The sequence below is a fragment of the Myotis yumanensis genome, unplaced genomic scaffold (genome assembly GCF_028538775.1).
Source record: "Myotis yumanensis isolate MYYU_CA2020_CCGP unplaced genomic scaffold, mMyoYum1.0.hap1 SCAF_13, whole genome shotgun sequence".
NCBI classification, from domain to species: Eukaryota; Metazoa; Chordata; class Mammalia; order Chiroptera; family Vespertilionidae; genus Myotis; species Myotis yumanensis.
In genome coordinates this window covers 14160246-14175282 of record NW_027223764.1, presented here as the reverse complement: position 1 = coordinate 14175282, position 15037 = coordinate 14160246, and the positions used below count along the sequence as shown (strand labels likewise).

Below are 15037 nucleotides of genomic sequence, written 5' to 3'. Positions count from 1 at the left end.
TTCTTCGTCCAAGATAATCAGTGTGATGAAAGTGCCTAAGAAGTTTCCTGGGTGATATAAGGAAGAAATAGATCAGCCATACACACTTCCTCCTCTCATATTCTTCAGAACCAGCTCTAAGCTCGGTCTCCTTTTGCCATGTTACTTTTGGGCCAAATCTTACCTACTCTACTTTTAGTTATGGTTTCTTACTTTAATGATCTTTTTTGTGAACTCCAGAGTATTTCTATGGTTCAACTCCTCACATTAATAAATCCAGACAAAGTAGACTCTGTGGGCATATAAAAAATAGTCTGAGTTTATGAATTATATTTCAGAGTAAATGTTTACTTCCTTAAAGTGCTGCCAATAGACTGTTCCATTTTCAGAGGCACCTTTCCTTTCCCTGAATCTTAGACTCTGCATCTGTGGTGAAGTGTATATGAGAACACAAACAACTGAGGCTCGAATACATTGTTGATGGTTGATATTTTTCCCATAGTCCTTTTCTTCCTTTTAAGTGTTTTCATGCCCTTTACAGATTCTGCAAAAGAACCGGTAGGCTCCCTATCTCTCCAGCCAAGCACCCCCAACAACCTTCATAGAGCAGGATGCTCTTTCCTCCCTCCGGGGAAGCCAGATACAAATCTGCTTACCTCTGATGATTCCGAGAGAAGGAGGCACAGCCATGGAGGGGAAGAACTGCTCTATATCTGAGCAGCTGGCCTCAGGGTAGCAGAATGTGCTGTCCCTGATGAGGCCAGCAAAGGGCAAGCCAGTTTCTCCTCACTCACTGGAAATCTGAAATCAAGGCGGGTGGAACCCTCCCAGACAGAGGTCACTTGATTAACCCGGCCCACGTTGCTTGATAACAAGGTCAAGTACTTCTCACTGTGAGGGGATTTTCAATTTATTTCACAGAAAAGATAGCTCAGTCTAAGACATAATCCCTCTCCCTCGGGAATGCTGATAGAGGAAGCTAAAGGAGGAAAGGCAGGAGCCCTTTGCTGGGGCCTTGTCCTTACAGTCTCCAGGGTTCATCTGACAGGGGTCCCATTTCTTCCCCTGCTTGGGGGTGGGGGTGTCCTATGCTGTATCTTTACAAGAAAGGGGCCAGGGCATTAAGAGGAGGGATAAGGTCAGTCCTTCCCAAGTTCCATCTGGGATTCAGAGTACAGCCTTCAAATAGGGGGAAAGGGATCTTTTTGTTTGGTTTGGCTTTGAATTCATTTAAAATTTCTGTATAATTTACTGCAAAGGGAGTCAGTTGCTTTGGCCTGCCCAGTGTTCCTTCTCTCTTCTTACGCTTTTCTTTAAAGAACCATGTCCTTTATTATTTTAGTCCTTGATTTAGGAGCCCCCTCCACCTACATCCATGATCCAGGGAGGGTATAACCCATCAGAGTTGACACACTCTATCCCTCTGACCATTGGGCGAGTTAAGAGATGCCCACTGCACCCAAGTCAGGCCAGTGGGAACTGTCAACCTGGGCTCTCGAGATACAATCAGGGAGGCACTGGATGGGATTAACAGCTGACTCAACAGCAGCTGGGAGTGCCTATGGCCACTGTTGCTTTCCTAAGTGTTAGCTTCATTCTTAGGCAGACTTCCCACGTGGCAGTAAAGAACAGGGATAGAAAAAAGAGGGACAGGGGAAGAAAGAGGAGTAATTTGATGATACTTCTGAGTGACCCAAAATTCACCCATGCCTGAACTATAGCCTTAGATTTCTCAACGAACTAAGCTCATAACTTCACTTTTTCCCTTCAATGTGTTTGAATTGGATAGCTGTTAATTGCATTCAGAAACACACACAAATGCAAAACATATCTCATTCATTTCCTAGTATAGTGCATCAGCCTTGGTATTTCTGGGTCCGCAGAAGTACAGTGGTATCCAAATCCACGTCTGTAGCATGGGATGTGGTGGGTAGGAGAGCACTAGACTAGACAGTCCGCTACAGAAACAGAACTATAAGAGTTGTTTCACCTCAGGCAAGTCACACCTCTACCTTGGGGCCTGAATTCCTTCATTTTAAAGCCACTGAGTCAGAGAGAAGGGTCAAAGGACCCCTCTTTGGAGGAAAACTACAGGTTTCTGATGGCCAACCCATGTTTCTCAGGTGCTTGACACCTGGCTCAGTTTTATATGTTGATCTCATTACTGCCCTTTTGCACTAGGGTACCGCCATTCTCCCCAAACTAATCTCATGTGCTTATTTTGGCATCTGTTTGGTTGTTGTATTTAGTTTAGTTTGAGTCCTGAATGAGGCTGAAACACTGGCAAATTCCTTAAACAGAGTTACAATCTCTGGCTTGGTACTTTGTTTTCCTTTAATGCTATAAATCTGCATGATGACTTAGATGTGTCATCCTCACTCCAGTATAGTCATTCATACATGCTCTTTCTGTTTCCTACTGACCTTGTTCGCTCGTATACTTTCATTCATTAATCTTTTCCCCCTTATTCCCACCATCCTCTTTCTTCCAATACATGCCCTGACTGTATCAAGTAGTCTTAAATTATTTTTTCATTTTCCATATTTTCTCCTCCCAAATGGCCACAAACCTAACCACCATCCATTTAGCAATACTGGACATCCACAATAGGACAAGTACCTTGCCATATCGTTTCTTTAATGATATCTCAAACATCCTCTGAGATGGATGTTTCTTTGGCTGAATTATTGAACTTTTCTGGTCCTATTTTCTTCATCTATAAAACAGATGCAATGACTATAGAGCTTAAACTAGAAACCTGGTTTACATTTCTCCAAACCTATGCTCTTTCTAATAAAGTATTTGGACTCCCTATACATGTGCCAAATGCTAAGTCACACAGCCTTCAAAGACGACAGCCACCATCAGGTCTCTGATGAATGGTCTATTAATACCTGGTCTCAGGCTACCTGGGGACCATCCCTCAGCTTTCTGACAATGCCTTTGTAGGAGGCACTCAGACAAGACAGAGAAACAAGAATTTCAGAGAAAATAGACAGTCAAAACAAGATATATCCTTACACAAGCAAAAGAAGTTTCACAGAACTTACCCCTCTTCTTTCTACATGTTCCCAAGGAAAACATCTAGAATGAATTATACTTTCAGAGAAAAATGGAAAGAATGAAAAATATAGATGCACAGATGATGTGGTGGCCAGGGAATTTGCTGGCTCCAAACCTGGACTATCCCATACTTGCAAAGACTATGATCTGGACTTCATGGATAATCAGTAAGAGGAGGACCTAAAGGCCTCAGATCTCCTTTCCTGGTAGGTTCTCATTAGCAATGCTGTAATAAGAAATAATCCATTTTTTTCCCTCCAACTAAATTTCAGGTGCAGGTAATAATTTGTAGAATGTGATGGGATGCTGAGTGATGGTGCTGGGCAAGGTCAGATGCAAATCTGATGGGTTACCTGCTGCCCCCCGCTTCCATTGCAGTTCACTGGGAAGTTGGGGTCAGCAGGGCTTGCTTTCCATGACAGCTGTGTTTATTATTTGCACCTGGAGAAAATGACAGAGGTGAGCCTTCTGCCAGGTGACAAGGTGGCAGGGAAAAGAAGAGTGTGTAGGAGGTAGGCCATGCTGTAATTTGGGGTTGTTGTTAGTCAGGCTGTTCTAGGGGATACTCAATGCATCTTGGAAGACTACTGATCATAGGACTTGATTAGGGGTTCATTCTAAATAAATGGAAAAGCTCCAAGTACTAGAGGGGAAAAGCCAATATTTACCTAGTGCCCCAGAGAAATCCTATCTTTAATCTATTGGCCAGAAAGAATTAAGAAACTGAAGTCATATAGTTTCTAACAGGGTAACCAAGACTGATCATTTTAACTCAATGGGCAGAGAAAAAGAACAAGAAAAATAACAGCAACATAATAATAATATCCACTACAGAGACTGGAGAGACTTGAAGTTAAAAGGAGGGGTGGAAGGAATGAAAGGGGACAGGTAGGAGAGAAACACACAGAGATACACACAGACATAAACACACACAGAGTTACATTAATATTCCAGAGGTGGAGGTTTCCTGGAGCCGATATTACTCATTTGTTATCAGCACACATTAGGTCATCATCTTAACATAGTGTGATAAAGAGGATTCATGATCTGTACAAAATTTGTACCTTTTATAAACAACTAGAGACCTGGTGCATGAATTTGTACATGGGTGGGATCCAGCTGGCCTGCCCTGATGGGGGCCCATTTGGCCAGGCCGGTGGGGGGGAGGGGCTGTGGGTGGTTGGCCGGCCGGCCCCACCCCCAATCTGGGCGATGGAGGCTGACTGAGGACAGGGCCTGCTGGCGGGGGGTGGGGGGGAGGGGGCGAGAGGGGGGGGGTCCCTGATTGGGGCCCAGATCAGGCTGGTTGGCTGCCACAGTGCCCTTCATAGCCACCAGTCGTTCCAGTCATTCTGGTTGTTTTGCCATTCTGGTTGCTGGGTTTTTATATATATAGATATCATGTATATGAAGTCATTTAATTCTCATGATACTCTGGTGATGAGAATAAGTAAAATAAGATATAAATAGGTTCAAACTCTGCATTTTGTTCAGCCACTTGCCTTTTTCTTAACATCTTGGACAGTTTGTCATGTCAATATGCATAGACTTATCTAATTCACTGTAAATGCTGTAGAGCATTCCAGTGTGGATATACTCTGAGTAACTGAGCCATGGTGTACAACAAACACTTGTGCATTGTTTTTTTGTGAAGCTGTAGCTAGATCAACAGGTTATGAAAAAGAAATGGAAGACCAGAAAGTCTAAGGCTCCACCAACAGTTGGTGCTCTCGCTCTCAAGCCCAGATCCCTGAGAGCTGCTGTGTGGTGGTTAGACACTAGCAGGAGTGTGATACAGGCCTCTGGGGAAAGCTGAAATGTCACCTGGGGGACTCACCTGCTCCAGATCCTCTGCTGACCTTTTGTTCTCTCCTGTTGGATCCTGATATGGCAGGACAAAGAGCTCAGCAGCCGTAGGTAAACCAGGGAGCACCGCCACCAGGATGTGGGGGCTCGGAACCCCAGTGGCCTGAGGGGGAGACACGGAGGAGCATGTAAGTCCTGCAGGAAAGATGATGAGAAGGGGCCAAGCATCCAGCAGGGAGTGGGGGTGGGGCGGTAAGAAGACGCAAGGGGTTGTGGGTGAGGCGTGCAAGCAGGGTCCTGGGTGCACCTTGTAGGAAAGGATGTGAGAACCAGCACTGGGCTGCAAGTGCTGGCTCAGAGTCAGACTGTGTGAGGTTTGATCTCAGCTTCATCCCTGTGAAACCTTAAACACATTACCTCCTCTGTACCTCCATTCTCTCAAGTAAAAAGTGGGGAGACTGGCAATACTTATGAAAGGGTGGTTTTGAGAATTAAGTAAGTTGCACCTAAAGCATCTCTAGTCATGCCTGGTAACTCAAATGTTAGCTCTTCTTCCTACAGGAAATCTCTGGTGAGTGGACCTTGCCAGGAGAAGACCCTCACTTATTAAACGCTATCATTTGCCCCTCACGCCTTAACCCTTTTAAACCAAACTTCCTCCTTCCTGGTAGCACTAGAGTGGACCAATCACATCTGGTTGAATGACTCAACCTAATATAACTCCCCCATATCACACCCCTCAGGCACCTACTGACTCTCCACATCACAAGAACCTGAGGGCCAGCCTGTTTCATGAAGCATGTTGAGCCCTTCCCTCTGTCATGCTGAATCCTGTTAACATTACAGTTACCACTCAAGGATTTCCTCTTAGTTCATTTGCTCTATTTTGAGCTTATATCCTAGCGTTTCCCGAGTCCACTCTCCAGATGGTCCTAGAATCGATCGATAGCTCCAATCCCAGCCATACTCTTCCTTGGTCAGTTAGAACACCATTGTTTCACTAGGACTTCCGACATTCATGTCAAAAAAGGACCTTCTCATTTTCAGCCGTAAAATATCAATTCTACATGTGGATGACTCAGGGTGGTCCTTTCCCAGACACCCTTGCTCCAAGCCTTCCATTCGCTTCTGACATTACACTCCCCTCTATGTATTATCTTTCAGTCTGAGAGATCTTGACAAGTCAACCTCCACAGCAATGATCCTACTGGTTCCCTCCTGTTTAAATACCCGCTGTTAATATCCCAATTCAGCATTTACATACTCTCTCCCCTCAAGTTTTACAATAATCTCCCTATTTCCAGGAGCTTGGCTACTACTTTCAGATTTAGTTTCCTTCAGTCCAACTCAGACTGTGTTTGCCTGTCTAAATCGTTGCAGTAATTCACACTACCAACTGGATTGAATATACATTCAAAGTCATCTCCAATATGGTCCTCCTCTTCCTTTCCAAATGAAATTAACCACAACTCACACAGTCATCATATGCTCCAGCCAAATGGAATCATATACAATTTCTCAGAATTACAGCCTTTTCCTGAAAATGTTTCTGTGTGTTCCAGCTTCCTGAGAATGTCTTTTCTCTACATTGGCTGCTGAAACCCTACTCTCCTTCATGAATTTTCTTTTAAAGTCTGCTTGCTTCTATATATTTTTCAAGATTTCCAAATTAGGTGACTTTTTTGTTAGTTTCTGAACTCCACCTTGATTTATAACTTTTTCAAGGTTGTAAGACATCCCACTTATTGGGTCCTTCCCATGTGCCTAGCATTGTGCTAAGCAATTTAATATTTTGTAATGCAACCTTCAATGACAACTATTTGAAACAATTATCATTATGCCCCTCTTTGTTGGTCAAGACATATCACAGGTTGGGGTCCTCAGGAGGCTGACTTGAGTTTAGCATTTGGGGTGTTTATTAACGGTGCTCTTGGGATCAACAGCTATGGGAGTGAAGAGAAGGAAGCAAGAATGAGCAGAGGGAGCAGTTGAGCTGTGATGAAGGCCAAAGGCAGCCTCGGGAGACCTTATAGGAGTGAGGATGGTGCTTCAGGTGTGTGTGAGGTTAAGCCAGGCCCTTCTCTAACTGCATCAGTCACTGGATGTGAGCACTGACATGACCTGGAGTAAGGCAGGTGAAGCCTCTACCCACAGCACTCCTAGCAGTTAAGACAACAGTGTTTCTCTGAATGGGGATCTGGGCAATGCATCTCTATTTCTGTCACAGGACAGATGGCAGATGGAGGAAAGGGAAACAATGGCTCAAGGCCACCTAGGTAGTGAGTGGTGATGATTAGTCTGGGACTTTGGTCTGACCATGAAGCCTCTGTTCGTCACCAGTGCTCTACCACCTCCCTTTTCCTGACAATGATCACACAGCAGTTCCTATCACAGCCAAGATTATACTGTTCTATGCCCCTACTAGATTTTTAACTCAAGATTGTCTAAACCATCCTTATCATACTAAAAAATGCTTAATGAAGACTTTCGGTGAAAGATCCCATGGTGAAATGTCAACAGAAAAACCCCATTTGATGAGAAAAAGGTGATTGTTGAAAGTAACACATATGTCTCCTTTTCCCCCCCATTGACCTCTCCCCACCTGCTCCTGCCCCCCAGCACATGCCCTCACCCCCCTACTGTCTGTGTCCATTGGTTACGCTTACATGCATGTATACAAATCCTTTGGTTGATCTCTTACCCCTCCCCTGCCTTAATTCTGTCATGTAATGAACAAGAAAAGTACAAATAAGTTGACCGCAAGTTGTACCTCTTGTTGGGTTTATTACGGTAAACTTGGCAATGTGATACTTCAGGACTTAAGAAAATGGCCAAAGACAGGGTGGGGCACTAGGCACCAAGAGCTGGGTCAGCTGCCTCTCGGGACTGGGGAACCAGGGAGTTTTTAAAATTGCCTCTATCCATCACAGCCTGTCCTGAGGGATGTTGAGCCTGTTTATTCTGCATTGGGCTTACTATGCTATACGTCAGCCTAGAAATATTCTCGTGCAGTCATTTCTAGCCCACTAGACAGCTGGTGGAAAGGTGGAGGCTCAGGGCATCTGATCCCCAGACAATAAATATGAAGAGAAATCAGCCTGAAAAACTGATCACTGCTGAGCTAATGCCTGGTTGATAAATCATGTGGGGACGTTGAACAGCTGCCTGGGAGATCGATAGGGACATGGATCCCTAGAACACTGCAGACTGAAGGAGGAGGGCAGTGAGTTCATTGAAGGGCAGGCGTCAGTCATCTCTCTTGGACACAGAGGAGAGAAAACAGAGCCAAATAGCCACAAGGGCAGAAGGGCTTATTCCAGTGGGTCCTGTGGTCTAGCGGCTGCGCCCTCTGGTGGCCATAATGTTTAGCCACCCATAATGTCATGGATGCGGAGTCCTGAAGACAAATGTTGAGAAGGCATGTACCCAGAGGTGTTTGAAGATACCCCATCCACAGCACACTGTTCCGTTTACCCCTGTTTCTCCATATAATAAGACAAAGGATGGAAGGAGAGTGGAGTGGTTATGAAAGTATGAAATCAAGACTCAAACCGTGATGGTCTGACTCCAGAACCTGAATTTTAAGTGTAACCTTGAACAAGTTATATCTCTAAGTTCAGTTTCCTTGCCTGTAAAATGGGAATAATCATACTATCCACATCCTGAGCTAGTTTTTTAGTGATGAAATGTGTTAAAATTGCAATGGCACTGAGAAGAGTTTTGGAATATTGTAAGTGCTAAGTAAATATCAACAAAAATAATAGTATGACTATGGGACAGGCCAGCTGTTTGCTAAAAGGGTGGATGCAAGATCAGTTTTCTGAGCAAGGTTATCTGAATGCCTTTAGCCAATATCTCTTTGTGGCATTTACTATCACGTATTGGGTGCAGGAGAGAATGTACAAAAAGGTACACCTACATTGACTTTCCTTTGGGGGCTAAGAATATACCCGAGGAAAAAGTCTCTCATCTCTGATTTTCTGGGTGTGTGCAATAATTCCAAGCAGCTCCATAAGCAGACATCCCTCCTCTGATCATTCATGAACGTGGAGTACGCACAGGGCAGTGTGTCTAAAAGAAGGTGTCTTCTCGAAATGCCAGTGACATTTGCTTAGAGAGGGATACATCGCATCACCTGGTTATTTTCCCAGCAACCCCAGGAGCTGTGTTTCACAGGTAACAACCCAGACATTGGACTCAGAGCCTTCAACTCAACCTTCTACCTTCATCATTTATTAGCTTTGAGGCATTAGGCAAGTTAACCCCTCTGAACCTCAGTTGCTCAATCTGCAAAATGAGGACAAATAATACCTTCCTGTCAGGGCTGTTGCAGGCAACAAATGCCTTTAAAAGACCTGGTCAGAGAAGGATGACTAACCATCATGTTCCGAGTGCTCACTGCTGTTATGCTCACCGTCTGTGGAGCTGGAACCCAGGGCTGCTCTTACTAATTGGATTCACACTGTGTCTCTCAGCATTAAGACACGTAACACCAGACGCTGATTGTATACTTACTAGTGGCTCATCATGAACTCTGCGATCTGACTGCATCACAAACTCCCACGCTCTTCTCTGAGTAGAGTTCATGGCCACATATTTGTTTACAGTTCCACCCCCCGGAAGCATCTATGATGCATCTGTAATCGCGGAGCTCAGCTCTGCAGATATCAGATAGATCTCCCAGGGGCTCCAGATCTCTCCTGTCGTTTCTTTGCATAAGGATTCCCTCACCGTGAAGCTCTTCAGGGACAGTCCCTTCTCAGCCTGGGCAGGAGAGAACCGTGTGCACTCACTTCCACCAGGGACTTTTTGATGACTCTGCTGATGTCCCTCCTCCACTCAGGGATGTCCGGGTTGTAGTCGTCCAGGTTTGGAGAAAAGGACAAGCGAAGAGATCGAAATTCCTCTGGGAACACAAGAGTAGGGTGATCGCTGTAAGTCAAGTAGTTCTCTCAAGAAGTCGGTATACTTTGCATTGTATGCAAAGCCCTAATGGAGGGTCCATTTCGTCCATACTCACCAGAAAGACCCTGCTAGAAGGCAAATTCAATATCCCATCCCTGCAATCTCCCACTCCTCTTTTTCCAGAACAAAGCCCTAGGCCCTGGTTCAGCTCTGAAGCCTTTGTCCATTGTCCCCCAGTTCCAGACTCTGTACTCCTGACATGAAATGACCTGGAGCGCCCTGAAGGCACCTCAAGTTCATGACCCTGGGCCTTTGCACACACTATCCCTTGCCTAGAATGCCCATGTTTCCCATCTTCCATGCAAACTTAGAGCATTTACTAAATGAGTGCCCTCTCCCATTTTGTTTTAATTTTCTTTTTTATGGCACAACTGCATTTTGCACACACTTTCACTATTATTACATGATTGCATACTTATAATTATTATTATCGTCATTCTGTTGCTATTTTTAATCTTTATTGTTCAGATTATTACAGATGTTCCTCTTTTTCCCCCCATAGCTCCCCTCCATCCGCTTCCCACCCCACCCCAGGCCCTCACCCCCCCCCCCCAACTGTCCTCGTCCATAGGTGTAAGATCTTTGTCCAATCTCTTCCCTCACCCCCCACACTCCTTCCCCCCGAGAATTGTCAGTCTGCTCCCTTTCCATGCCCCTGATTCCATTACATTCTGTTGCTATTTTGCGTTTGCATGAAAGTTTTATGTAATGGAATTTAAAGCTCCTCAGTTCAAGGGTTTTCTTAGTTGTCTCCCTGGTCCCTGAGTTAGTCCCACTCCTCCAGGAAGTAGGTGGGGTTACAGAAGCGAGAATTTTATGAGGAGAGAGTTGGAGAAAAAGCCACAGGAGCTTGAGCACCCCTGACTGTGACCACAGATGGGCTCTGCAGTCTGTGGGAGGTTCAGAAAGACTGTGGGAGAGTCTTCCAGCCAAAGTCAGCCAGAGGAGTCCCCTGTGCCCCAGGAATGGATCTGCCCTGGGATTCCTGTCTTAGTCAGTCACTGGTGGGCATCCGCACATGGAAGGTGTAGCCTTGGCCCCAGCATGGTGCTGGGTTTCAGAGCATAGCTCAGACCCTTAACTCAGCTCAGCATTTGGCACGTGGCTCCGCATAGCATGTGGGATACAATTTAATAGATTCTTACCACCGCCCCCTCATCCCACACAACCCAATAGTGACTTTCTCTGCTGCCTCATGTCCCGCAGGGTCCCCACTCCAGGCCCCTGTCCTTCCCTGGGTTCCTCAATCTGCCCACATTAGCACCATGCTTTCAGGTCCCTAGACTATAGCATTCTCAACTTTCTTATCTTTCAGGCTCTCCTGGGAGAACCCCCTCCCACCAGCCACTTTGGTATCCTCCCTTTCACCAACTCAAACACCCTCCATCATACGACCCTGCTTATCTTTTTCATATTTCTTGCTGCTTAAATTATTTTGTTTTTATTGTCTGTTTCCCACTGGAATATAAATGCAATGAGGAAAGGGGTATTGTATTCCTGGCTCTATGAAATAGTTTCCTGTTCATGGCTTTTCAATTCCTATCTATGAGTCATTTAATGATTAAATTTTTCTGTTGAATAAATAAATGCATGAATTACAGTGCAGGCTCTCTGTAATTTCTACATTTACTATTTAACTAACATTTCTTGACTTAAGCGGTTCCTTGTGTTTGGGGGTTCAGCAACAAGGGCACTGCTGCGTACACATTCAGGAAACATAAACACCCACTTGCATTTCCTAACAATGCAAGGACTCCTGGGACACAAGCTTTGATGACTCCTACATGGTAAGGTGTGCATTAGTGGCAGTCCAGATGTCTATTTTCAGAGTTTGACTATTTGACGAGTCACTGGTTACCAATGTGAATACCCCCATGTCCGTTCGGATGGAGAGCAGTGAAATGCATACTAATTAGTAGCCTGGTTAATGGCAGTGCTAGAAAATCACCCACTGAGAGATAACTTTTCACTTCAAAGATATGTTTATGTCATTTTCACTTCCCCAGAACCTCTTATCAAACTGTAGAAACTTCATCTACAAGGGAAGATGTTTATCTTAATAAAAGGACACAAATGATGAAGCTCCCTCTGAAATGACTTAGCATGTTAAACAGTGGGGCGGGGTAGAGGGGGATGGCTGAGCAATATTACACTTAAGTTCATTCAACAAATAGGGGATGCATGTGGGAGGACTGAGAAGGGTAAACATCAATAATACATATGCACATCCACATCCACACACATCCACATATACATACATACATACGTACACACACACACACACATATATATACATATATATGTATATATGTGTGCATATATATATATATATATATAGTAGCTGCTGAGAGAGAGAGAAATTCTACATATTCATATATTCTTTTTTGTATTAAAAGAGTAAACCTGTGCCCTGAAGCACATTAAAGGAAATAATAAAAAGGAGATTTTCTTTCCTCTGGTCTATTATGTGTCTCTGGGTGGATAATCTTTCCTCTGTCTACTTCCCAAATATGATGCCTCCTTCAGTGTGACCACGATGGCCTTAATGTTTCCCTCAACTTGACTGCATTCCAGACAGGTTCCTTCCTGACTATAGGTCCCTGAACTCTCTTTTCTGAGAGCATTTACTTTGGCAAACTTGCGATTGTAAAGTCTTTCTCTGCCCCTTTGAGATATAAATCTTCTATAAGCCATGAATAGCTTTCTCAAGGACCAGGGAGCCATGCCTTTCAATGTCATCATCAAGAAAATAAGACCCCTACCACTGAGGGCGGGGCAGGAGCCTCATTTTCTAAGCACCAATTAGCAAACACTGATGTCCTAATTACATTGATAATCCCCCAAAGTCCTCTAGTACTTCTCCACTGGCTCATCCCAGAGTTTAAACATCTCCCTGCCGTTTGCTTAGGTTGAATTAAATCTTGCCTAACTCCATGTGCTGCAATTTGCCTTAAATATGTCAGAAGTGTCATTACAATTTTCTAGTCATTCATATGCAACTCTGGACAACTCACCTGACTAAAGACAAATTTAGAAAAGTGTGATGGTTCAGGGACTTGGTTAGAGGAGGGGAAACCACTTCACCTTTTTCAATGAAGACATCCCATCTGAAGGGGTGATTCTCTTTTGGATTATGCCTTTTAAGGAGTTTTAGGAAGAGGAACAACTAAGTAGCAAAGTGGTGGAAAGTGGTTAGAAATGTTCCTTCTGAATTCAGAGTCTTAGACTCTGTTTACTATACTTACCTCATATTTTCTCATTTGTAAAACAAGGATAATTATGGCATATTTCTCATAAGCCTTTCTCAACTCTGTTCAATAAAATAGATCATATATATCAAGTGCTTAGAACAGATGCTGGTAATGGTTCCATCAATGTTAATTACTAGCACTACCATCATTATTGGATCTGTCACTGAACAGCTGAATAATGTTAAGTCAGTAATTTCCCATTTCTGGGCCACAATTTCCTATCTGCAAAATGACTAGTTGGACCATGTAAGCCTAGAGAATACAAAGTTCTCTCTGTTGTTCTAGTAAGAAAATATTTGATACTCTTAACCAAGGGGACATCTGTGGGAAGAATGGGTCAGTGCCCCTAGTGACACCTGTGCCATCCGGGAAGATGAGAGAGGAAAAAGAGCATCAGGTGGAAAAGACATGAGGGCCAGCACAGTAGGGAAATCTCAGAAGCATGAGTCCTTGGTATGGATGTTCTGTGTTGGAAGCCCAGTTCCACCACTTACTAGACAGGGCAAGTTACTTACCCCTCTGCAAAAAATGAGAGTAATAATTATACCATCGTAATTAGCTAGTTCTTATGAATAGGAAGAAAGCAAAAGGGAGCCAAGCATTGCCATCTGGGCAGCTTTACCAGGAAGCTGCAACTTTACCCTCCCCAGAGAACCATGGGTCCATTCCCTCCAGATCACTGGGGGAAGGGACTGGACAAAGGGGGGATGGATGCATGAGCAATAAAGTTGGGGTGACATAAGGAAGGTGCCTGTTGGTCTAACCTGGAAGCAAAAATAATTGGCTAGGAGGTGGGGCCACTGAAAGCCTGGGAAAATTGGGGGATACATAATCCCCCAGACAACGGAATACTTCACTCTCTTTTGGCTCTCTTGTTCCTCTGGCTTGGCTCCTGCTTCCATGCATTTACCCATGTTCCCTCCATCGCCATGTGGCAATGGGCTGATGGACTGCAGCTGGGAACACAAACTAAGTTAGCCTGGGCTATGCAAATATGGAACAGAACCTTGAGCAATGGTTGTAATCCTAGTGCTGCTAAAGACACAGCTGGACTTCTTCCTTGACTGAATGAAGGAAAATGGGATCTTGGAAAGTCATGGATATAATTTCACACAACTAAAAGCCACTCAATCTCCTGTGCCAGTCTCAGAAAATTCCTCTCTTGTGACATGGCAAGAACCCCACATTCACCAGCAACAGATGGGGATGCAGAAAACCCCCCACCAATAACAGTAATATCACCTATCCTACACTGGGGTTGTTATGAGGATTCAATGCAACCCAGGGCATAGAAATGGGTAGAGAAGTAAAGAAAAGCCAAATTTTCCTCCTGATTGAACTCTGGCTGGGCCATTGCCTCACTGATGGGACCTTGTGAGGAAAATCGCAGCCCTGGTCTACTTTCACTTACTATTGGGCTTATCAATTTCTTGGCAGGGGTGGGGGGTTGGGGGAAAAGGGAGGGGGCATTATGAAATCTAACACCCAGCTATGCAGGGAATATCCTCCTCAGACACGTTCCAAGTTGCTTACAAATTACTTTCTGAATGTGAAGGTCAAGTTGGCAATAGGAGAAATAAGAAACAGAACCTGCATCAGAATCAATTAATTCTGGAACTGGGACAATTGATATTATCTGAACCACCAGCTGGTTTGGCTATCTATCTATCTATCTATCTATCTATCTATCTATCCTCTCTCCCTCCTTTCTCCCTCCCTTTTGTACACTCTCTCTCTGCACAGCATTTACTTTCCCTATCTCCTTTAAAATTCTTTTTTTTAAATTTTAATTTCCATACTGCATATGTATCACTTCCATATCAACAATAAAAGTTTACATTTTTGTTATCCACTAATAACAGTGCATCCATCTGAATATCCTTCTATGCAGAAAAAAATTTCCCAAATGAGCTCCATTTGTATAAACTGTTTTTTCAATCCTCATTTCCAATTAATAATTCCACCTTTCCAGT

At 44.1% G+C, this 15037-nt stretch overlaps 1 protein-coding gene across 6 annotated transcripts in view; it reads right to left on the bottom strand.

The window, feature by feature from the left end:
* The window catches only part of SORCS1 (sortilin related VPS10 domain containing receptor 1), a 455367-nt gene that overhangs the window by 24525 nt on the left and 415805 nt on the right, over positions 1 to 15037 (bottom strand). For all 6 annotated transcript variants that reach the window (XM_070432324.1, XM_070432327.1, XM_070432328.1 and 3 more), the window contains exons 22-23: positions 9642 to 9754; positions 4880 to 5011 (exon numbers count right to left, since the gene is read on the bottom strand). In XM_070432324.1, the coding sequence (XP_070288425.1) occupies positions 4880 to 5011; positions 9642 to 9754 (245 nt within the window). The remainder of the gene's footprint in view (positions 1 to 4879; positions 5012 to 9641; positions 9755 to 15037) is intronic.